At 52.6% G+C, this 24240-nt stretch overlaps 4 protein-coding genes across 4 annotated transcripts in view; 2 read left to right on the plus strand and 2 right to left on the minus strand.

Moving 5' to 3' along the window:
• Positions 1-24240, plus strand: part of LOC125949776 (chloride intracellular channel exc-4) — a 221450-nt gene that overhangs the window by 50784 nt on the left and 146426 nt on the right. The window lies entirely within an intron of this gene.
• On the plus strand, positions 1043-24079 carry LOC125949915 (muscle-specific protein 20-like). The gene is made up of 4 exons (XM_049677398.1): positions 1043-1711; positions 17687-17898; positions 22057-22177; positions 23201-24079. Exons 1-4 carry the CDS (start codon positions 1637-1639, stop codon positions 23390-23392), a joined length of 600 nt encoding a protein of 199 aa, XP_049533355.1. The 5' UTR covers positions 1043-1636; the 3' UTR covers positions 23393-24079.
• On the minus strand, positions 8752-10562 carry LOC125949768 (protein takeout-like). The gene is made up of 5 exons (XM_049677104.1): positions 10240-10562; positions 10004-10096; positions 9360-9510; positions 9161-9294; positions 8752-9092 (listed from the first exon to the last, which is right to left on the minus strand). The coding sequence occupies exons 1-5, from the start codon at positions 10361-10363 to the stop codon at positions 8773-8775; spliced, it is 822 nt and encodes a 273-aa protein (XP_049533061.1). The 5' UTR covers positions 10364-10562; the 3' UTR covers positions 8752-8772.
• On the minus strand, positions 12276-14738 carry LOC125949976 (myophilin). The gene is made up of 3 exons (XM_049677494.1): positions 14443-14738; positions 13603-13923; positions 12276-13501 (listed from the first exon to the last, which is right to left on the minus strand). Exons 1-3 carry the CDS (start codon positions 14446-14448, stop codon positions 13319-13321), a joined length of 510 nt encoding a protein of 169 aa, XP_049533451.1. The 5' UTR covers positions 14449-14738; the 3' UTR covers positions 12276-13318.

The raw sequence follows: 24240 nt of genomic DNA on the forward strand, positions 1-24240 counted from the left end.
ACGCTGAGCTGAGGGGGGGGGGAGGAGGTAAAGGGGAGGACGAGCAGAGACGCGCATAGTGGGCATAGCGGAGCAATGCAATGATGCTATCAGTAGTCCTCCGTTCAAGCCATAAATTCATCATCGCCATCGCCGGCAGGTCCTCCCCCTCTCTTTGTCTCTCTCTGTCTGTCTCTCCACTCGCTGTCGGGCTCCCGCATGTGTCCCCAGATTACAGTCGACGCTTATTAACGCTCGAGCACCGAGATAGAGACAGCAACGATGCGGATGCGGATGCGCGCGCGGATTAACCGTCACTACCAGCGTCCTTCGTCATCGTACTCGGGGGAGGGAGGAGGGGTAACGTACACACACATCTGTCCGAACCCCGAAACCCCAAACCCGAAACCCCAAAAAAAGATCGAGGGATGATTCATCAACCAAATCACCTTGGAACACACGCCGCTCTCATTGCAGACAGCACGAGAGAGAGAGAGAGAGAGAGCACGCGCAGGAAAGAAAGAGAGAGAGAGAGAGAGAGAGTGTGAGAGAGAGATCCTGGAGATCGATCCTGACAGCGGAGTGCGAGGGCGTGTGCGTGCGCCGGAGATGTTGATGAGCTCGAGGGGGATGAAAATGAGGGGTAGTGGGGGGATTGCGTAGCGCGCACGAAGCTCCCCCACGTATAGGCGCGGGCCAGGTATGAACAGGTACGGTATGCCACCACCTTCGCACCCCTCTTCCCCCATCACCACCCATCAATATTGCCCAACGGGGGTGTGGGGAGTGGGGGAGGCAATTGCCTCCGCTGCACACACATTACACGCAATGTGTGTAGGGTCTGTTGGCGTTGGAGTTGGCTTCCACCAGCAGCAGCAGTAGCAGCAGCAGAGCGACTAGATGCCGATGATCATGCTGATGATCATGCTGCTGCTGCTGCTGCTGATGATGATGATGACGATTCTGTTGCTGGTGGTGGTGATGGTGGTGGTGGTGGAGCAGCACCATTTTTCTATATATATAACACGGCCACCGTTCCACGGTTTCAGGTATTCGATGCCCTTCTCTCGTCCGGAGCAGATCTCGCACAGCACAGCACTTGCACCGTACAGTACTACAGCATTGCAAACACACAGCAGCAGCAGCAGCATCGGCAGCAATAAGCGTCTCAAGACAAAAGATTAGGCGAGAAGTGAGTCAGCCGCAAATCAGCTACTACAGTGTACTAAAAACTGAAGCTGAAAACCGCGATTGCGTGACGGCGAGCCTTCTGTGTGTGTGTGTGCCGGTGTGTCGGTGTCGGTGAAACACAATAAAGATTCCAGGTAGCAGCAGCAGCAGCAGCAACAGCAGCAGCTCCTGCTAGTAGCACGCGCCGGTGATTAGCAAGTGTCAAGTGATTACTGTGAGCGAGGCGCGAGTTCACTCACCTCGCCGACCGATCTGACAAAAAGGAAGCTGAACACACAGAGAGAGAGAGAGAGAGAGAGAGAGAGAGAGAGAGAGAGAGAGAGAGCGAGCGAGCGAGAGTTACCAGAAACGCCGGGGGCAGACGCAGAGGACCAAGGACACTCAGCAATCAAACTCATCAACAGCCACTGGACGTTGCCACTGTGTCGATAGTGCTTCGCTTCGTTCCGTGTGTGTTTGTTTGTGTATGCAGGGTGTGTTTGTGTGCGAACCTGTTGCGCATTTCAACTCAAGCATCATGCCAGGACGTCCACTGTGGCAGGTAAGAGAGAGAGAGTCCTGGCCTAATCACAATCAGTGACGACTGTCCTGTCCAGAGCTGTCAGTGGAAAGCTCAAGGCTCGGCGGATTTGTGGGCGACCTGGATCAACCTTCCTTGGATTCCCTGGATCCGGGGATTCCGGCGCAGAAAGGGGGATACTTCTCCTTTTACTCCACCTCCCCTTCGCCTGTTGCAGTTGACTGTTGGGAATGGTGCAATGGTGAATGAAGATGTCTGCTCGTCGCACGCGGTTGAGCGCACCTCCCCGGGGGTTAGAGAGGGGGAGGGGGGGAGAGCCGTTTTTCACACCTCTGAGTGGGAGGGAGGAGGGACGGGCGGTGAAAATTAAGGCAAGCCGACACGCCGAGGCGCACGCCACACAAAGCGAAAAAAAACCTCGCCTGCTGCGTGTGTGTGTGTGTGTGCAGTGGATTGCGTGTGTGTAAGCGGTACCCTTACCCTAAACGCTTGCGGGCATCGTAATCATTAATCGGAGGAATTGCGGAGCATCCCATGAGAAAGCCCCACCCCGCACCACCCCCTCCGGGCCTGCAATACTTCCCCGAACAAATCGCTGTCGTTGGGCGGTGCGCGAGAGGCGATTAGAAATGGCCTGGCCCGGCCGCGGTCCGACAAACACACACACACACACACACACACAGACACAGGGAGAGCGGGGGATGTTGCGCATCACCGGTAGAGCGCGGTCCGACACCACGGATCTACATAAACGCATCCGCTGCGCTGCTGGCGACGTGGGCTGGCGGTGCACTTCTCTCTTCTTCTCTCTCTTCTTCTTCTTCTTCTTCTTCTTCTTCGTCTTCTTCTTCTTCCTCTTCTTCTTGTGCCTCTTCATTATGAATATGCATTTCCGCGCATTTCTTGCGCATCTTCGGCACCGATTTTATTGATTGGCAGCAGCCCTTCCCTGCCTCCTTCTCCTCCTTGCGTTCCTTCACATCATCACGGCATCATTAGGCCCTCCTACCATAGGGCCCTCGGCACCTCGGTGTCATTGTGTTGCCAACAGCCCTTTTTTCCACGCGAAAAAATATTGAGGAAAAGTTATTGAGGTTTTTTTTATTAAAATTGCTTTGTATTTGCAACCATTTCGGAGCTCTCTGATGTTAGCTTTTAGCTTCTTCAATAGTCGGTTCGTCGGTTTGCCGTTACACTCCGTACTCCGTTCAATCCCACAGATTCAAATTCAAACCGTCAGTTGCCGGTCCGGTTGTTGACGATTATTTCCTCATATTATCTCGTTTTTTTTTTATGGCGTGAATCAATCGATCCAAAATCGGCTGAAACGTGCCAACAAACTAACGTTTCGCGGCTAAAAAATGGTGCGAGTTAAAGCAGGTTCTGCCTTTTAAAATAGAGCTTTTCAAAGCACTCTTACGTGTTGAACACTCAAAGGACGAGGGCGCCTATTTGCGCGCCAAAAACAATGCTCACGCGCGCCAAAAGGGGGGAGGATCTCACTTTCGGAGTGCATTCGGAGTGCATTGTGTCTGCGCTCCTGCTCCACTGGCCAACCCGGCCTCTCGAGGCTGCGAAGCTGCGTGTCTCAATTTTCCCCTTTTAATCTGTCGTTGAGCTTCGATTGAGAGATCGAGATTATCCGTTCGAGGGGGAGGTTGCTAAAGGGGCCGGGAGCAGATGCAGAAGTATGCAAGAAAGCTCGCATCGCAGCTCCGCGCCTACTTCACGGATGGTTTGGCCACCGAGTGCGGGCGAGCTTGCGAGGTGCATTCGTGCGTAGAGATGAAGAGATGATGATGAGAAGACAGATGACGATGATGATGGCGATGATGATGATGGGGCTGCCACTGCTGGCTGATGAGGAGGAGGAGGAGAAGATGATAATAATGGCGATGATGCTAATGTGGAGGATTGATGGTGACTGACTGTTTGATTGCGAATCATTCCGCAATCCGCAATCTGCAATCGCAACCATCGATTGGCGTTTTCCCTTTTGTTTTTTTTGTTTTGTTTTTCCCGTTTTCCCCGTTGTGCTGCCTATTGGTTTGCGTTGTTTCTCGATGCGATTCCCCTCCTGCGTGTGCAGGTGCAGCACAAAGGGGGGTAGTTGGACTGATAGGCTGCCGGCTCCACCGCTGGAACACTCTTCGCGCTCTTCGATTAGTTACGATCCAATAATTTCTCGCATAAATCGCCGCTGCCTCTGAGTGCAAGCTGAGGGGGGGGCCTGTTGTAGCTATCATCAAGCTCTCCTCCCACCACACCCGCACTCCCGCGCACAAATCTACTGCTGGCCGATGAGCCCGAAACGGAGTGCAGAGTGGAGTGCGTGCGTCATTCGAACGGAGAGTCGTCCCTCGTCGCGTAACCACGCATTGTCAAGGTCTAGAAGATAGATCTGGGCTGCGTTGACACACAAACGCACACACATACACGCAAAGTGTCCCAGCAGCTTGGGAGCATGAGGTGAGCTGGTTTGATCTTCGGATCTCAGCGGATGCAGAATGTTTATGATACAGAGAAAGCAGAAAAAAGGTCAGGGCGATGGTTCTGTGTGTGTGTGTGTGTGTGTGTGTGGCTACGCTAAGGGGCCAGCCTGCTAGAACACCTGCTCCTGCGGCATCGACGGAGGGGTTTTTGTTTTTTTTCGTTTGAGAAAAACCCCAAATTCCGTTCCGAGCGCTACTCTGCTCGAGCTACTCGTTGGAGCAAACGAACGGGACCGAACGCGCCGAACACCCATAAACAGGCCCATGTTTATTGCGCGCACCCGGACCTTCTCTCCCTCTCGCTCGCTCATGGTCACCATGGAATCAATCCGTGGTCCGTGCTAAATTTAGAAACGACCGTCACTTACCAGCAATGCCGAGGAGCGGGAGGTCGATTTTCCAAACAACTGAATGAACGGAAAACTACTAACCTACACCCCCAAACACATGCCACGCACGGGTGATGATGTGTAAGCGCGTAAAGTCAGAGGAGACGTTACCTTAGAGACGCTGCGCTGGCCTGGGGATGGTGGTTGCAGGTTGGTTCTGCAAAACCGGGGCGCGTATCTAGCGCGACCTTGATGCATTCCACCATGCAATGTCCTACATTGACGCGCAGCAGCAGCAGTCGCCTGTAATGCTGTCCTCTGTTCTGTTTTACTGCATTTCATTTCACTTGCCAGTTACACAGCAAGACTAGATGAGGATGACATACGTTTTCTCGAACCCGGCGCGTCCTATAGCGTCCTTCTTGTTAAGGAATAAGTCACAGGGAACTAATTCTCTGGTTCATACGGTGGTTTTTCGAGGATATATTAGGAGTTTTAGATCGAAAAATAGAAAATAGGAAAAAAAATATTCAAGCTATTAAGTTTTTAAACATTTCTGATACGCTGCTTGAGGTGGGGGAGGGGGGGGTATTTTATTTTAATTCTTCGCATTTACTTTTTACAATTTTTCGTGAGTGCTTATCCTTTCAAGAGTATTGTGTGAAATTTTGGGATCAATCGAAGCAAAACTGACAAAGATATGAATTTTTGAAAATCCACCTTTCATATAAGGCTTAAAGCATTTCGCGACTTTAAGCTGCTTTCACATCGAGCGCGTTTTTAAAAACGCCAAAGTTGGCGTTTTTTGACGCAAAAGCTTAATTTATTGTTCACACCTGGGTGGCGCGAACGTCGATTTAAAATACACAAAAAATAGCACCATATCACTACCGCCACCTTATCAAATCATGATAAATAGTTTAATCTTCACGCAAAACAGTTATTACCCGGATTTCAACACATTCCTGCCAAAACAAATTGCAAAACCAAAGGGCAACGCTGGCTTGCTTGCGTAGCCTGCTACAGTCGGCTCAGAACCTGCCACAATCTGTAGATTTTTACAGATCCGAAAAAAAAACGCCAACTTTTAAGCTCTTCAAAAGCTCAAAAAAATAGCTTTCGGTGCGTTACGTGAACACTTCCATATATTTTGATGTGATACAACCGTGTTTTCTGCGTCAAAAAACCTGCTGCGTCTATTACTGGCGTTTAAACGCGCTCGATGTGAAAGCAGCTTAAATCGCGTTTTCTCAAAAACCAACGTTTTCAAAGTCGGTGCCCATCGTAGCATAAAAACTACTGGACCGATCGATTTGAAATTTTAAACATATCATCTTTACACTATTTTCCAGGTAACCCCGTCGAGATTTTGCAAAAATTGTTGATACTTTTTTTTAAATAGTTTTTTTTAATTATGTAAAGTGTCGTTTTTTGAGGCAACATATCGAAAAAAGCATCACTTTTTCAACTTCAAAAATCTGCCAAAAATCGAAAAATGGGAATTTTAACAAAAACTCGACGGGGTTATCTGGATAAACTCATAAGCTAACAAAAGAGTATTCATTTGAATATTTCTGATGACCCAGCACGTGGCTACGATGGGCACCGCAAAAAGTACATTTTGGCAAACATCCATTTCTAGATTGGATGCCATGAACGTATTTTTGAACAAATCTTCCCCAAAATAGAACCAGAATATTCTTGAAAAGTTGTAGTTTAATATGACATTATTATGAAAAATTGAAGTTGACTGGTTTCTTGACTAAAAATCGTCAAAAATAAGCCTGTTTTTGACTCGAAATAATCAAAGCAACCCCCTTTTCTAGCCTTAAGTTTCACTGTTCGTTATGGAGTGAAAAGCTGGACCAATGTTGGTGGTGGATTGATAGTTTTCTTTTCCCTATCGAAATCGATCTAAATGAAAACAGAAAAATTAACGCCACAACTCCCGCTGTAAGGACGACTACCACAAACTGCGGATGATGCTTTCTCTTGGGTCCTATTTGGCCTACTATTTATCTAGCGTTCTCAAATAGCGTTCTCAAACCCTCATAAACATCGGGTTTTTCATAGTGAGTGTGCAGATATATATTTTTTTGCGCTTTTTATGTTCCATCGCCTCCCGTCGAGATCTTATCAATTCAATGCTTGACAAACATTTTATCACAAACGCGCGATCAACAGCGAGTCGGGAACGGTCGTCGGAATTCGATTGTGGCGGTGCAAGCAAGCGAACGGCGAGGTCCTTGTCAGCCCTCCTCGTCGTCTCTAGGGGGAGGCGCTGCTGCTCTTCTCTCTGCTGTCGTAAACGGCGCTCAACGGTCGCGCGCGACGAAAGGTCGATCCGCAAAGTGGCAACTAGTACCGGGAGCGCAGAGCACCGCACCGGGTAGCCCGTATTGTTCAGGGGGTGGTTCCCGCTAGGGGTGGGCCAACCGAAACCGATTCCGAGTAAAATATCAATCAACATATAAGCGTCCATTTTTTATGTTGTATGCGAGAAAAGGCCACAGTTTTTTTTTGTTTGGGAAAGATTTTTGGATAATTCGTTCCGCAATCAAACAGCATGCATCCTGGCGGTGGCGATTGCTACCTTCTTTCATTCTCTTAAACATAAAAATTTCGCTGCTCATAATTACGGTTCATTATTTATTGTTATAACTCATTAATTGGTTACAAAACAGAACAAACATTTAAAAAAAAACGTTAAAAAAGGGAGAAAAAATGCTACCGCAACAATCATCCACCGGTCCATCTCTCGTCTGTTGTCTCATCACCCGACCTGCTACCTCTTCGCATGCTGCCCGGGTACGCAGCGAACCAAGAGTCGCGCGCTCGACGTTCGCGCGCTTCTCGGCAAACCGAGCGCAGCACTCTTCTCGCGGTGCTCCTTGCTCCTGCGCGCGAATACGCACGCAACGCACGCACACCACCGCACATCATCTATACAGTGGCGGTGGTGTGTTGTAGCAAGCGAATGGGAACGGACTTTCCGGGGGAAAGCGACTGTGAACGCAACCCAAAGCCCCCGAGCATGCCGAGTTGTCATGTTGCTGTGTGTTGTGTGTTGTGTGCGCGGTGGTGTGGCCCGCAAACGAAGGGATGCTGGGATGCTTTCAGTTGGTACAAACTATAGCGGTGTACCGGGCGCAGGATCACATACCGGGCAGAAGCGGACGTCCGCGCGGCACCGGTTTTGATGTCGTACAATCGCTTCGCAACGCCCACTGGAACGCCCGAACGCCCGCCCCCCTATGGTAACGGGTTAAGTTAAAGTTTTTCGTTCCCCAGGAGCGCATACGGCGGGCTAGGAGGTAGCGCAACCCCGTTTCCAGGGGCGACCCACCAGCAACAACAACAAGCAGCAAGCAGCAAGCAACAGCAAGCAGTTCTGTTCGCATTCCCCTGACCTGACATCTGGCGGCCGTCGCGATCGCGCGAAGATCACAGCCACATTTCGCTGACGTTAACCGTTATTTGCGTTGCACATCCCATCACGAATTAATGTAAAATGTCGTAGTTTTTTCCCTTTGCTTTGTTGTGTTGTGTGCACCAGCAAACAGAACTCAAGGTATTGTATGTGAGACAGTCCGCAGTCCGCAGACGCAGTTGGGCGTTTTGTGTCTGTTGTTTCCATGCTGCCATGCTTCCGTTTTTTTTTACATATATAAACAATGAGCGCAGCAAAGGAAAAGCAAAGCGTGTACAGCATTATCCACCTTCCAGACATTAAAAAAAAAAACAATACACTGCCCTGCGTACTGCGCACCTGCGATCCAGTCCAGCATCCAAAGCGAAGAAAAGTCCTGTTGCTGAATTCACGAACGAAACGAACGAACGACGAAACTGCCATTTCAAACTTGCTCAGCCACCCAGGGACAAACCAAGGTACGCGTTGTGGCACTTCCGTTTTCGCGGAATATCGCGCGCGCGTGGACCGCGGCGCACAACTTTGCGTTTTCGCTACCAGGCAACCATGCGACTGGCGGTGCGGCAGAGGTAGCACCCCGGCAACCCAGCTCGGCAGCTCTCACCGTCGCATGCACCCCTGGTGGTGAGTGGTGCGACTAAAGCGAGTCCGAATTTTCGCCGCGCGCGTCATGCGATCGAGGGGTTGTTTCGAGGGTGCACGATGACGTCATCAGCAAAGAGGGGTAATACGGGTGTGTGTTTTTTTTTTGGCTTTTATTCAAAACTCGGAGCGCGAAACGGAGGGGACGAGGGGTGACCGAGGTGAAAAAAAAAACAAAAAGATCCGCTATCAACCGGACTGGCGCGGTAGGTCCGCCACAAAATAGTCGGCCGGCAGCTGGTGAAAGATGTTCTGCATGATCGCGAGCAGTATGTCTTCGATCGTTTTCGCGATGATCGGTTTCAGTGCCTCCGATACCGGGCGCCAGTTGTCGTTCAGGTACTGGTTGGTGCTGTCCTCCAGCACCTTGACGCCCTCGAACAGGTTGCCCATGTGCAGCCGCAGACCGGAAATGGTGTAGTCCACCTTGGTGGCCGTCACGTTGTAGAACACGTGCCCATCCCGCTCGTACAGTGACGTCGTCGTGCGCATGATGATGTCCATTCCGCCTAACGAGGGGGTAGGGGGATGATATGGGGGTTGGTTTTTTTTTTGTGCTAGCTAGCGCGCTACTTACTCGGCTCGAACCAGCACTTCCCGTGGCCGTTGAGCGGGATCACCAGGATGCGGCCCTGCATGTGGTAGCTACCCTCGAGCCGCATCTTCGGCAACCGGATGTGCGTCTCCCAGCCGTAGTCCTTGCTGCTGACGCTGTAATATTCGCACGGAAAAACCCCATTTTTATCCTCCATTTTTATCCGCTGTACTGTACTTACACATTGCGGATCACCTTGGTGCTGGCGAAGCCGGTTACCACCACCTTCGACAGCGAGGCATTCACGCTGACGGGGCCATCGCCCTGCAGGATGCGTATTTTGCTGATCTTCATCGGATCGATCGTTCCCACATGCTCCAGCCCTTCGATACCTGTCAGAAAAACAAAACAAAACAAAAGGGCCAGACCGTTAGGAATACTCGAAGCCAGAGAGCCCCATGGAACAAGGTAGGTGGCTCCAGGAGACCAATGGCAAGCGGTTTCACGCTCACTAAAAACACGCGCAGTCCAAGCGCAGGTGTACTGGCGTAACTGTCTGGTGTCTGTCAAGGGCCTGGCCTGGCCAAAACTGCAGCAGCTGCTGCTCGGCGGTGACCTGGTGACCGAGGTCTGGTTGTGGTGGTGGTGGTGGTGGTTAAACTGCCTGCACTGCCTGCATCTGCACCCCATCGCCCTCCCTGAACATTGACCTGCATTCACCATGCACATGCTACTCTCCTCCTCCTCCTCCTCTCCGATGCCGAACCGGTACTGGACCGCTACTACTAGACGCTACTTAGACGTTAACCTTGGAGAGGGGAGGGGCAGCTCAGCTACAGCATGCGTGCTGGGTGGCGCATTAGAGAATGGCGCACGATGCCTTACCTGTAACGAGCTTATCGAACAGCCCCTGGACCGAGTCGGTCGAACACTCGACGAACTGCGGATCCGTGAACCGGCACGTCCGGATGAACTCCGCTGCCCGATGCGCACCACGCAATGGGGATGTGGATTGTTGTTGTTGTTGATCGATTGAGGATGGACGGCCAGGAGCATGAAAACAGAAGAAGCAGAAGACCAATAAGCAGGCAAGTGTGTCATGTTGTTACTGTTTGCCGTACGTTTGCTTGTGTCGAACGCGGTCTTGCCGGTAACGGTGGACGGTAGCACGCAGCAGCAGCACCAGATAGCCAGCAGCAGCGTCCTCCACACCGGCGCTACACTCACTGGTGACAGGAGTTTCATGACGTGATCGAGCGTGATCGAGATCACCAACAAAAAACCTGGAAAATGCTACGGAACGATCCTTTTTCCGGGAAAACTCGGTGACGCACAACCACGTTTTTGGGGGTAACACACCACACTTTTGGACTGCCTAGAACCTCTCTCTCTCTCTCTCTCTGGGGATGCACTCTCACTGCAGCTCAGCTCAGCCCACCTGAAAGCACTCCGCAGCACTCGGGCTCTGGTGACCGCGCGCTTTATATAAGCTTCGCCTTCGGAGTGCAAACGGAGCTGGTGCCGGTGCCAGCATCAACCACCCCCCTCTCTCCCCCACCACCTCGTTTTGGGGCCGATGGTTAGAGGTTAGGGGTTCTCGATCGTTACCACGCACACGTCACCAGTTTGCCAGTCACTGCCCGCCTGCCAAGGGGGTTGATAAACGGGGGGTGGCGGGGCGAGGGGGTTGCTGGTACTCAGAATGGCTACTAGATAGGGCTGTTAAACACGTTACCGAGAGAGTGCGAGAGAGAGACAGAGAGAGCGCCGCAGCTGCTGCTAGTGGTGGTGGGGGGTGGCTGTTCTGACACATACCCATAGCCCGTGGCTCTCGGGAGGGGAGGGGAGGCGAAACACTCCGAGAGGTGGGGGGGTGAAAAACTCCGAAACGCCTCGACCGAGTGGCAATCCAGTTCCCGTCCTAACCAGAAGCCAGACAGAGAGGGCGCGGGGAAGATGCATGCATGGTTTGTGCAGCTCCACCACCCCCTGGTTGCAGAAAAGGTCATCGGGTAAGCACCGCCACCGTGGTGCGTCTCGACATTCGATAGCCGAACCCGGGGTTCCGGTTTCCGCGAAGCGCCGGAAAAACGCCACCGATGGGGGGAGAATGCGAAAACTCTCCCTCACCCCCATCCCCCAACCCGTCATTCGTTAAGTGTGTCACAACCGTCGCTCGGAAGGTCGCTTGGGGTTGCAGTCAGCTGCTGCTGCTAATGATGGCCGATGACCGAGAAGGGATCATCACCGGTCATGTCGTCGTCGTCGGCGCCGACGACGGGTTACGCAATATGCAACCCCTCGATCGATTGTTTGTTGTTGCGATCACTGCTTGGCGTCGCTTCCTCGCAGTAGCAGCAGCAGCAACAACATCATCATCGTCGTCATCGTCGTCATCGTCGTTCGTGGTTGTTCTCGGCAGGTAGTCTAGGTAGTCGCCCCGGCACACGCCTGGGAGAGTAGTTATTAGCGCGCGCTAAATGCCGCGAGTTACGCAAACCCCCCACAAAGTAACCTCTCTCCAGTGCTCCAGAGCCCTAATTAGCACACATGCTGTATAATGATGACATCAGAATAGAAGCATCCCCCCCGCCTGGTTGCCTGTTTCGGATGGAACTAGAGGCAAGGGGGCATTCCCGAGAATGTCGAACGTTTTATTATTATTTTTATTATTATTATGATTCGCTTTTCATTTGAACTGTTGTATAAATATGAACATTAATACCGCACCGCTAGCGAGGGCGAGGAGCGGTAGCGGTAGCGAGAGCGGGAGCATCCTGGGAGCGAGCAGGAGACATGAAAGGATGATATATGATATAAGATGGGGTGAGGGGAGGGGGCATCGCGCCAAAAAGCAAAAAAAAATGTCGTCCCAAACGGCCACAAAGTATAAATATCGTACCGAATGATGACTTGCTGGCGCGGCGGGTGCAATGGCCGAGGGGGAAAGGGGGGGTGGAAGGAATGGCTGCTTTAAGAGTGTTGTTGTTGTTGTTGTTGTTTTAGTAATAGGCATTTGGGCCGCGCCCTGATGGTCGCTGATGATGAGAACTGCAACAGCAGCAGCAGCAGCAGCAGGCGAGGAGTATCAAGGGTTTTTGTGTGGGATGGGTGACCGTGTCACCGTGTGCTGTGTGTGTGTGTGTGTGTGTGTGTGTGTGTGTGTGTGTGTGTGTGTGGGCGGTTGTGTTGTTGGAGGTTGGCAGCGAGGGGCCGAACGAAGGACGAACGACGGACGACGTGTTGTTGTTGCCCTCCGCCGCGACGCCAACAAGACAGAAGATGTATGAGCGCGCGCGCGTGTGTGTGTGTGTGGAGCATGGCGTGCGCGTGCGCCACCTGATGGAGGGTACTGTATGTGTGTGTGGAGTGTGGAGCAAAATAAGGCGAGAAGAGTATAGGAGACTATAAATAGCAATGATGCAAAAATTGGTCTTCGGGAAAATGGGGGAAAATTTTCCAACGGCCCCCCTCCTCCCGCCTTGATGGCACGTCGCACCACAATCTTCTCCCCCCCCCCCCCCGCCCCCCTTCCCCACGCGGCCAGAAAAAAGACGGAAAAGTCGGAACAACGACGAGAGCAACGAGTGTTCGAGCGGCGGCTACTTACTGGATGTGTGTATTTGCATCAAATATGTATGTATGTATGTATGTATGTATGTGTGTAAGAGGGTGTGTGACAATGCGTATGTTGTGCATGTACGTGCGTGTGTGTGTGTGTGTGTCTGTATGTGTGTATGTGCAAATGGGATTTAAAGGATAAAAGATGTATGCGCACTGCTCTGCTCTGCTCTCTCTTTTTCTCTACTACTACTTCTACAACGTCTGCCGTAAGGTACCTTCTTCCCTACCTCCCGCTACCCTCCCTCCCCTCCGAAAAACTGACCCAATGACCTGACCTTCCGACGAATTGTTAAACACTAAAATAAATAAACTATATAATCTGCTTCTCTAAAGCGCACGCGACAGACAGACAAGCACACGCATAACCGGAGCTGACGTTTGGTTTTTTGGTTTTCTGCTGGGTTTGCTGGGCTGGCTGGCTGGCTGGCTGGCTGGTGGTGGGCCTGATGCACACGAGCGGAACCCTTGTCCTGCCTAAAAGCAAAACAGGAGGAGAGAACCGTCGTCCTGTGTCCACCGCCCCCCACACACACACACCTGCGCGCGCGCACACACGCACATGGTAAAGGTAAAGGGTTACATGTGGCGCGAGTTGCCAAACGAACCGCAGCCGGCCTGCGACGCACCCTTGTTGTAGCCCATCTGCAGGTTCAGCTCGCCGTGGTGGGCCCGCAGCTGGTCCTCGCTGAACGTACGCTCGTTCTTGTCCGCCATCTTCGGTCCGAGGGCCGGTCCCTGGTATTCCGGGTGCTTTTGGGTCTGTTAAAAACAGAGAAGGGAGACGATATTTCGCAAAAAAAGACAAGACAACAGGGTTGCATTCTGTTGCTGTTGTTGCTGTTGCTGTTGCTGTTGCTTACCGTGCGGCCGAGCGAGTAGAGACAGAGCGTCACCTGGGGGATGTTGCGGCGCTCGAACAGGTCCGCCGTCTGGAAGATTTCCTCCTCCGGTACGCCGTACTTCTTGATCGCCGCCTGGAAGCGCTGGATGTTCTCCATCAGCTGGAAGTTGGTGCCGCGCTCCTGAATTTTCTTCACCGAGCCGGGCGCCAGCTTGTTGATCAGCTTGCACAGCACGATACCATCCTTCAGTACGTCCTCGTAGGCGCCGGCCGGTAGCTTCTCGCCCAGCACGTCCCCGATCCACTGCAGTACCTCGGCCTCCTGCTCCTTGTTGCGGGGCTGCCATCACGAGACGCAGGGGTGGTGAAGGAAGGAGAAGGAAGGTACAGAATTGATGAGAATTTGGAATGCACTGGAATTGCATTTTGTTGACGCAATAACACGCTTCGTGACCAGTTTTCGCACCACACACTGGCACACACACACACACCACAGCATCGAGTGTGCCAACATCTGCATCTGCATCTGCATCTGCAGCTGGTTTCTGAACGGTTGCTGTTGTAGCTGGTGGTTGTTGCTGGTTGTTCTTGTTGCACAAGCAAACATCGCCTTGCGCCAATCGGCCAAGGGAATTCGATACTGGCCGTCGGTTACTGGACACCCCCTCCCCCGCCCACAGGTACTAGCTGGCTGGCTGGTTGACTGGTCTGCGGTCTGCGGTCTCCACAGAACCAGAGACCACACCAGAGGCCACACCAGGAGGTAGCAGAAGGGGAGCCACATAGCCGGGCAAACAACGTGGAACGTGCTAGTGTGTGTGTGTGTGTGTGCAGACACACGCTGGAACCCACAACATACCGCCATTTTATGCGTGCGTTTGACGAGATTGACGAGGTTGATTGGAGGAGTTCTGCTCTGCTCTCTGTTATCGACGCGCACACACACACACAGTATGACCGTCGAGCTGCTGCTGCTGCTGTTGCACTACACTGTTGGACGTCAGCTGCACCCGTTTTTTGAATGTCAGTGTCAGAGTCAGTGTTGTGTTGAGGATCAAAACAACGGAACGGAACGGACGAACGGACCGGACGGACGGACGCTTCGCGACTTCTTCGATCGGCTGCTGCGACTGTACGACTGTGCCGGTCCGTCCGTGATCCGGCGGATTTTGTTCGCTTCCCGCGTGCGCTTCACACACTCTCGCCGCCGCCACATCCAGCCAGCCAGCCAGCCAGTCAGCGAGCCGCGCGCGCAGCAGCAGCAGCGCTCTCGAGTAACGGGTGCACTGCTCCTCCTCCTCGTCGCTCGCACCTTGGCCTGGCCCTAGCCCGCCCACCTGGCCCGGTCCCGCGTTGCGATGATCGCGGATTCGCCCGCGTGTTATTTTCGGTTTTCCCCTCCCCGTCCATCAACCCGCGCGCCACTCGCGAGCGTTTTGTTTTGTTTCGCTCAATATCACACGCGCGCTCGCGGCCCATCGCGGCGCTGTCTCTGTGTGCTGTGTGTGTGTGTGTGCCGTCCACCATCCGGCCCCCCCCTTCCGCTCCTTCCGAGGAGGAGTCCTTCGCCAGCGCGCGCGCAGAGTGTTGGGAGTAGTGGGGGTGGTGGTCCGCCATAAACATATGTCCATCAATCGCCACGCCACGATCATCTCCTCATCTCCCATGCCCGTTTTTGAAGGATTTGCCACCCCCACCCACCCGCGAGTGCGGCGTGCACGTACGTCATCGTGTCGTGTGTGTGTGTGGGGATGGGTGGGTGGGTAGGGGGCGGCCAGCCAGGGATTGCTCCCTGGCTTTGTTTTAATCGGATTCGATCCGCCACACACACACACACGCCAGGAAAGCGTAGGCGACCAGCCGAACAGTTGCAGTAGCAGCAGCACGACCCCCTCCTCTCCCCACCTTCCTCCTTTGCTGGACCCTCAAAGGGTGACGTCAATCGGTGGAGAAAAATAAGAAGGGAGTGAAGGGAGGAAGGGACATCAACTGACATCATCCCAAAACAGCGGAACAGAAGGACCCTGGTGGGGTGGGGGGACAGGAGAAGATGGATGGATGATGGAGCGGAGAATGTTCCTCGCCCCCCGCATCCTTCGGTTTTCCGATCGTTTCGATTTCGTGGCAATCGGAATCATTTTGTTTTTTTGGGGGGTGGGGAGAGGGGGGGGGGGGGGGCGAGTGAACACCCAACCAGCACGGCACTTTTACCATTAACCTCGCACACACACACACACACACACGCACACACGTGCGAAGCTTGTCCATAAAATGCAAATCAAATGTTAACATGAGAGGATCATCGATCTCTTCCTTTGATTCGTGTGCGTGTGTGTGTGTGTGACCGGCCTTGCTGGACCCTCAAAGTGTCTCTAGCAGCAGTTTGCAGCTCCCCCTCCACCACTCCTGGACAAAGATTTTGCCCCACCCACCCGCAGAAAAGAAAAAAAAGAACGGTGACATCAACGCTTCCGCAACGCCCGTTAAGCGTTTTGTATGTGTGAGTGTGTGAAATATGGCCAATAAAAAAACAAAAAATGAGAATTTTCCGAGTGCCGCTATCCCCCTAACTCCTCCCTTTCCGGGTCTGGAAGGGGTCAACGAGGTGCGATGGAAATGGATCGAGCACTCTCATCAGCGGCAAAGCATCAAATCAGCCCGTGGAAACTCCGCTTTCCGTGTGCTTCTGGGTGTACGTGTGTGTTGGGGGGAAGGGCATACCGTGGCTGGAGAAGAGGCACTTGCGCGAGTCCCTCTCATTAACCTAACCTCACTTTGCTACTCACTCACTCACTAGCAGTATACCACCTCGTAGACACAAACGACACAAGCAGCAGCAGCAGCAGCAGTACGTGCGAGTGTGTGTGTGTGCGAGAAAGAGATAGAACAACCAACCAACCAACCAACCAACCATCTCATCCCATCCGTTAACCCATATTTTGCGCGGTCGGGCGCGCGATGAATCTTAAAATAATGAACCACACACACACACTCACTGACCTTCCCGTTAAATGGATACTGTGGAGGGCCCGGATGGACAGAGGGAAAACCGTAATCGATTTCTACGAACCCGTTTGGGGGAAGAGGAGAGGGTGCAAGGAGAGGGTGAAAGGGGGAGGGTGAAGGATCGCAACAAATGGAAACACATTGCCCTCCGCGCGATCCGTGCAGTTTTTGGCAACGATCCTCGGTGGCGGTGCGAGGAAAACCCTCCATCCCCCCTCCGTCCACCCTTCCTCGCACCGCACCGCACCGGAAAACCACCGGAGAGCTATTAAAGCGGACCGACCGTTACGGATCTTGGGCGCGCATCAGCAGAGGTTCGTCGACCACCATCAGGAGGGGGGAGCGGGATGGGGAGGAAGGGTGGCAAAATAAACCATAAACATTCGCGCGACCGTTAAACCAACCGGGCGCGTTTCCATCGGCCAGGGGAGCGCGCACAAACCGCACACACATACACAGCGGCCCCCGTTTCGTACGCCGTGAAGCGTAGAGGGCGCGGTAGTGAGAGAAAAGAGGAGCCAAGGGGTGCGGGGGAGGGCTAATAAATTAGTGGACACAGGCGCAGTCGTGCGTTCCAGGCCGTGTGTGTGTGTCGCGATCGTCGGGCCATCCGATTCCGGTCACGTCTTAATTCGTTCGAGATGATTCCGAGAAGGATGATGTGTATCTCTGTGTGTGTGCGTCAACAACATCAACCACTAGATTTTCCCGACCACCCCTTCCTCCCTTCCTCCCTAAAAAACCGATATTTGTGTCAAATCGTATCCCGTGAGGTCCCCGAAACGTTACAATAGTAGCAGCAGCAGCAGCGCATATGAAGCGCTGTTTATGAAATGGGGCGTCGATATCTCGCTCCCCCCAGGGAGAGGGGGAGGTGGATTATAACCCACAAGGTGACTTGCGTCAAGGGCGCTCGCGGCCGCGACGATAGTGAGCTGCTCCGTGGCCATCTATCTATCTATTTTTGGGGGGGTCCGGGGACGATCAACGATCGAGCAGCATCACGTCACCAGAAGCCGGCACCAAAAACCAAGGATCCGATCCGATCTGTTTCTCCAGAGTCTTCTTCTTCTTCTTCTTCTCTTCCTCTGCTCTAGGTTGCTGGAAAGCGGGACCGGGACCAGGAGCGCGAAGCCCAGCACTGGATCGAGACGGTGATCGGGGAAAAGTTCCCGGCCGGCCACCTGTACGAGGACTGCCTGCGCGACGGCATACTGCTGTGCCGGCTGATGAACCGCCTGTCGCCGGGCATCGTGCCGAAAATCAACACGTCCGGTGGCGACTACAAGATGATGGACAACCTCAACCAGTGAGTACCCTTTACAGTCGCGCCATTCCGGTTCCTTTCCTTTTCGTTCTTCTTTTTGTTTTTTTTTTGTTTTTTTGCTTGTTGTTTTTGCTTGTTGTTTGTTTTGTTTTGGTTTCGTTTTGTTGTCGCGGGATGGCGTGCAGCAGCCGAACCGAAAGAGGGTGGAGCGAACGGATGCGCTCCGAACGAGAGATAGATAGATAGAAAGAAAGAGAGAGAACACGAAGAAGAGGATACTGGAGCAGTGTGTCCGCCAAGTGGTCTGTGGACGACATATTTATTGATGGAGAATTTTGTCATTTCATTGTTCGGAATCGTTGACATAATGAACATGAATTCCATAAATCAAGGGTCGCTTCAATCGTCAAGACGTCAGTGCCGCGGGAAAGCCGCAAGGCGAGAGACAGAGAAACAGAGAGACAGACACAGAGAGAGAGAATTTCGAAACAATAGAAAGAGGTACTGAAAAGAAAAACAATATATTGACCACTTGCTAGGAACGAAAAAAAAACTTATATACACAGTTTAAATCAGTTCAAATCCTCCTTTTTCAACCTCACTCACAATGACTAACGGACACGGATGTGTGACCTAACACACCAATGTGTACTATCAGTGTTTGGAAAATCTCCTCACTTTTAGTGACAGATTCTCATTTTTGACCCACATTCTTAACGGTAACGGTACTATATAGAGTGCATACACCGCTACCCTTCCAGTGTCCACTGTGTGTGTGTGTGTGTGTGTGTGCTCGGGTTTTGCACTTGCACACCATTTGTTGGTCCGGTGCTGCTGCTGCTGCTGCGTTCCGTGTGCAACAAGCGGAACCTTCTAGGGCTGCCCCCGGGCGGTGCCTGGAGAGGGAAGAGGGGGTTGCCCCCGCTGCCATTGGTGATGGGCATGATTTTCAGCCCGCCCGGCAGCACTTGACACACCCCAGACGATAAAGAGTGAGAGCGAACGAGCGAAAGAGAGAAAGAGAGAGAGAGAGAGAGAGAGAGAGAGAGAGAGAGAGAGAGAGAGAGAAAAGGAGAGAGAAAGGGAGAGAGGGGGGTGTGCGCATCCGGTGTGCGATGGTTGCAGCGCTAATTTCTCGTTCGTCGCCCGTTTTTCGGTTCGTCATTCACCATTTTTCGGCCGCCCTGGGGAACCACTTGGGGAACACTTGGGCAACCTGTTTCCCCTGCCTCGGTGCACCACGGACGGGGAACGGAACACCGGACACTGGCCACGCACGGACTGCACTTGGCCCGTTAATAATACGCCAACGCCCGCTAGGAAATCGTCGACGGAAAACAGTGACGCGCGCCCAAGCGTTCTCCTGCGTTGCGTTCGTCGACGGCGGCAGTGGCGGTGGTGGAGGGAGGGAGGTCCCGTGCAGTCCCGCGCGCGCCAGTCTAGTAGGAGGGTCGCCCGCGAACCAATCCCGCTCGAGCGGGCCCGCGAGCTTAGGACCAGCCACCTTGCGACTAACCGCCACCAGGGTAGCATACCCTCTGCACGCCACAGCAACAGCCGCCGCCGCCGCCGGGCAAAAAGGAGGGGGGGGGGAAAGAAAAAAAGAAAACAGGAACATTGACCAGATTATGCGCAGTAACGCTAGGGTCGCATGTCCCGGCAACCGCAGCGCGAGAGCGTTTGGCAAAAGGGAGACCCTGGAGACGGTTGAACCAAAAACAAAAAAAAAACGGCAGACCAGCGAGTGCGCCGCGAAGAGAAAGGGTTTTGGGCAAGAATATCAGAAAATACAATATGTGCATCCCGACGCATCGTGCAGGGAATACCAGTCAACCAACGTATATTGGCGAGCGAGTTCGGGCACGCTACCTGCTGTGCGTTCTGCACCCCCCGTACAAACTGCGGTAAAAGTAGAACTTCGCTCGAATCCCCCGGGGCCGGACCGGGAAATCGACGAGTTTTTGGTCGCGCGCGGCACCATTAGGTTGGTTCGAAAGTAACGGGAAGAAAAGCAGTAACTCAAACGTAAGGCAGGCTCCGATAAACCACCAAAAAGGATAAACCGGAACGCGCTAAATGGGAAAAAAGCAATACCATTTCTTTCTATATGATGCAAACAACAACAAAAAGAAACCGGAAACGCAATTACTTATGCACCAACCTCATACGCCGTTACGCTGCAACCTCCGGCTGCCTGCAACCCTGGTCATAAACAATCAATCAGCTTTAATGATGTTTTTCGCGCGCCCGGCACGCCAGTCACACCGCCAGTGGCCATCATCTGCGGTCGCCGCCTTCCAGAACCGAACGGGTATCGATACGCAATCCGAATCAGCCAATCCACCAACACAACGCAACACGAAACAGCAGCATCCCCGAGATCGTGTTAATGATGTGCAATCTGCGAATCGGGGAGGGCGATGCAGCAGCAGCAGCTGCTGCTGCTGCAGCGAACAGCAACGCCGCCCTTGTGCTAATGACACTGCGAGCGCGGTTGGCTGATGGTGATAATCATCATTAAATTATCATTAGTGCCCTCCCACCCTCTTCTTCCTTCTTCCCTTCTCTTCCATCTCTTCTCTCGACGATCTGAAACAGTGGGCCCGTTACCGGTACTGTGGCAAGAAAGTTCGAACGTCGGCGAACAGAACACGCTGGCTGCTGAGCTGCTGAGCTGCGCCCAGTGTGCCGGTTGTAGAGCGAAAGAAGAGTGCGTGGTGCTGTCCCGCTTGTTCGTATGGTCGCGAGGGGAAGAGCGAATCAACGGTCAGCTACCGGCTGAAACCCTGCAACCCTGGTACACCGAGTGACGACGGCCAACGACAGGGTCTATCCCCTCTCCCTCTCCTCCGCGTGGCCTTCCGCTCGGGACCGGCTGGCTGGCGAATGGGGTGCGTGCGGTTGCACGTTCTAGACCGCTTATTGGCCGGCCGGCCGGCCGCCACCCGACGCGCGAGTGGCCACGCCGTGGCAACCACGGACTCGGACCGTGGGCCCGGTGCGGCACGAAGGGCGTCCAATCAGCGACCAAGCGCGCACCCAATGAAGGAGGAGGGGTGGGGTGGAGGGGGGTGTGGGGAGGGGGTGGCCGCGTTCTTAGTGGAATATAGTGGCCGGTGGAAGCTGGGTCGCAGGCGCCCGAGCAGGTCGCACGATCGGAGCGCCAGCGAATGCAAGCCAGTGACGGTGACGGTTCGCCGATTCGCCGGCTGAGACCCCTTCCCTTCCGCCTTCCCCCTTTCCCCACGCTTAACCCCTTTTGCGGTGCTGTGGTGGTGGCTCGGCTCTTCTCCAATCAATCTCATTCGATTCGATTCCCACTTTCCCTATTCGCCGGCAGCCGCGCTAGCCAACCAACCAACCGTGTGTGCGCATCCTAGCGGCCAGACTACTCCAGCATCTAAGCCGAATATACGGTGTTTTTTTTAAATTTTTTTATGAGCTACACTATTGAAATTTTAAGCCACAGAAAAGTTGCAGCTTTATCACTTTTATTTATTTAGAGTGTTATGTGAACTTATTTTAGTTTTTTCGGCGTCTTACTACTAACGTACGCAGCTGAGAAAGCAACGGAAACAGCCAGCCGTTCCGGTGCAACAACCGCATGAGAAAACGTGACAACAGCTTCTCAAAGCTAGAGCTAGATGTTTCTAGAGCTGCGATACATTTTTCACCAATGTAGTATATAGACGGGACAGTCGAACCAACGGATCTGTTGTTGTTGCTGTTGACGATCAGCTTAGAGAGACAATCTTCTTATTTTTTTGTCATTCATCGCAGCTTAGACCCCCGGGGTGCCTGGGTACCATTCGATCGCAACAAGCGCACCAAGTATTGCTATCTCGTGCATCCATTTTTGTTGCTACGCATACAACGCCGACACATACACAATATTGCTTGCCACAAGCCACAAGCTTAGATGGACGTTTGTTTGCGATGTGAAAATGTAAAAATAACTTCGATTACTTTCGTGGCCTTTCCGAGTGGTCGCATGGGTGGATAGGACCCCCGGGTCGCAGCCACTCCTGCGTCCATGCGCTCCTGTTCCAACGGTTATCGATTACTCTGCCAAACTCGACGCGCGACGATGGGCCGAACTCGAATTAACCGAACTCGAACTCTCTCTCTGTTTGTTGGCCAGCCGCCGCCAGCCGATGATAAACGAGATTTGTCTTCTTCCTTTCCCCTTCACTCCCGTAGGTTCCAGAAGGCGTGCATCAAGTACGGTGTGGCGGATGTTGATCTCTTCCAAACGACCGACCTGTGGGATCGCAAAAACGTCGCCCTCGTCACCACCACCATCTTCGCCGTTGGCCGAGCGGTAAGTTTCGACGACGTTAAGACGACGACGACGACGACGACGACGAACGGCAGCACGACACACGCACACGCGCTGGTCGCGTTTACGCATCGCTAGCAGAACACGGGCCCGCGACACGTAGACGCCCGGCGCTTTCCTCGGAAAAGTTGCACATCCAGTAGGCCGTTTAACTGACGGTTCTACAATTCAAAAGCCAAGTGATGAGTGCCAGGTTATTAGGAAAGCCTTTACCGGTTTTTCGTTGATTAATAACCGCTCGTTCCTCCTTACCCTGCCAGGGGAAAAGGAAGAATTCGAAAATCTGATGGCTTTTTTTTTGCTTCCAAGTTTCAACTTTTTAATAAATCCAACAAACAGCGTGTAAAAGCTTCCCTAAAATTGGAAAAGCTAAATCCAAAAGTGGTAGAAGCCTCCCTTGTAAAATGTAAAACGCTGCAGCAGGCGCAGGCCTTCGATGAGCGCTAGTGTAGTGCCTGCTGTTATGCATTCGATTCCTTCCGTTCTTGTTTGAAATCTTTCTCACAAACGGTCGTTCTTACAAATCGTCAAAAAACAGCCGTACCGTACCGTATCGTATCAACAATTTTTATAACGAAAAACGTATCAACAATTTTTATAAAAACTTGACGGGGCTACCTGCAAAATAGTATACAGATTATGTGTTCAAAATTTCAAATCGATCGGTCCAGTAGTTTTTATGCTATGTTGCAATTGAGATGCACTGAGCCATGTATGTAACTCTGTTTTCTTTCAAAAATCAATAACTTTGCCAGTTTTCCTTCGATTGATCCCAAAATTTGACACAATACTCTTGAAAGGATAAGAACTCATGAAAAATTGTAAAAAGTAAATGCGAAGAATTAAAATAAAATACCAAAGCCCCCCCTTAATAGATCCGTCGTCAGGGCGTACAAATGAAGGTCTATTAAACAATGATAGACCCGATTGCATACATTTTGTCATACGGGTCGTGCATCAGTCTGCTCCACACTCTCATTATCCTGTTTTGTCTCCGTTCCGCAGTGCTACAGACATCCGGAGTTCCGTGGACCGTACCTTGGCCCGAGGCCGGCCGAGGAGAACCGGCGCGAGTTCACCGAGGAGCAGCTGCGAGCTGGCGAGGGTTTGATCGGTCTGCAGGCTGGCTCCAACAAGGGTGCCACCCAGGCCGGGCTGAACTTCGGTGCGACCAGGAAGATTTTGCTTGGCAAATAGGGCCGTACCGCCGTGTGCTGGCAGGATGCGAGAGCAACCGACGACGACGGATTACGCACGCACAAACACACACACACACACAGTGACCAGTGTCACTTTCATCTCGAAATCTATCATTTCAATCGGTTTTCACTGTACCCGCCCTGCCACCGCTGCTGACCAGATCGTGTAGCTACGCGCCTGCAAGGAACACTCGCAACGGACACCACATCCAGCTCGATGCCTGCGTCCAACCCGTCGCCACCGTTAAATTATTATCTATTTATTGTGTGCCCGGTCGTGACGGATTTTGCCGATGAACGTGCACGCACTTTAGCTGGCAGAGCGAGTGGCCCACCAGCGTGCTGGCAGCTCGTTTTTCCGTTGAGGCTCCAAGTGGAACTGCCCCCTGCCACAACACAGAGCATCCTACTAACCTACGAAACACGTGTGCCGATTGATGTCAAGCAATTCTGCCGCTGCACCGGTTCCTGCTAATACCCGTCGTTGCACACCTCTTTCAACTTAACACCGACACACATCCACTAACATCCTGCGCGCACATTGGAGAAAACAAGGGGAAAACAAGGGAGAACACACATCCGTACGACTCAGTCGCATTCGCTGCACCGTTGGCGGATGACGAAATGGGGGGTTTTCTTTTCTTACCAGATAAAATAAAGTACAATTTTGCTTTTCATCAACACCCTACCCTACAGAAAGCAGAGTCCAATTGGGACGGCATGAAAGAAAGAGAGAGTAGTAGTCAACCAAGTGTAAGTAGAACCAAGCGAATCGGGATTTCGCGCAGCAGGTTGTGGTACGGTCTTAATCGTTGGATGGCTATTCAATAAGGCGTGGGATCGATG

This window comes from Anopheles darlingi, chromosome X (genome assembly GCF_943734745.1).
Source record: "Anopheles darlingi chromosome X, idAnoDarlMG_H_01, whole genome shotgun sequence".
NCBI lineage: Eukaryota > Metazoa > Arthropoda > Insecta > Diptera > Culicidae > Anopheles > Anopheles darlingi.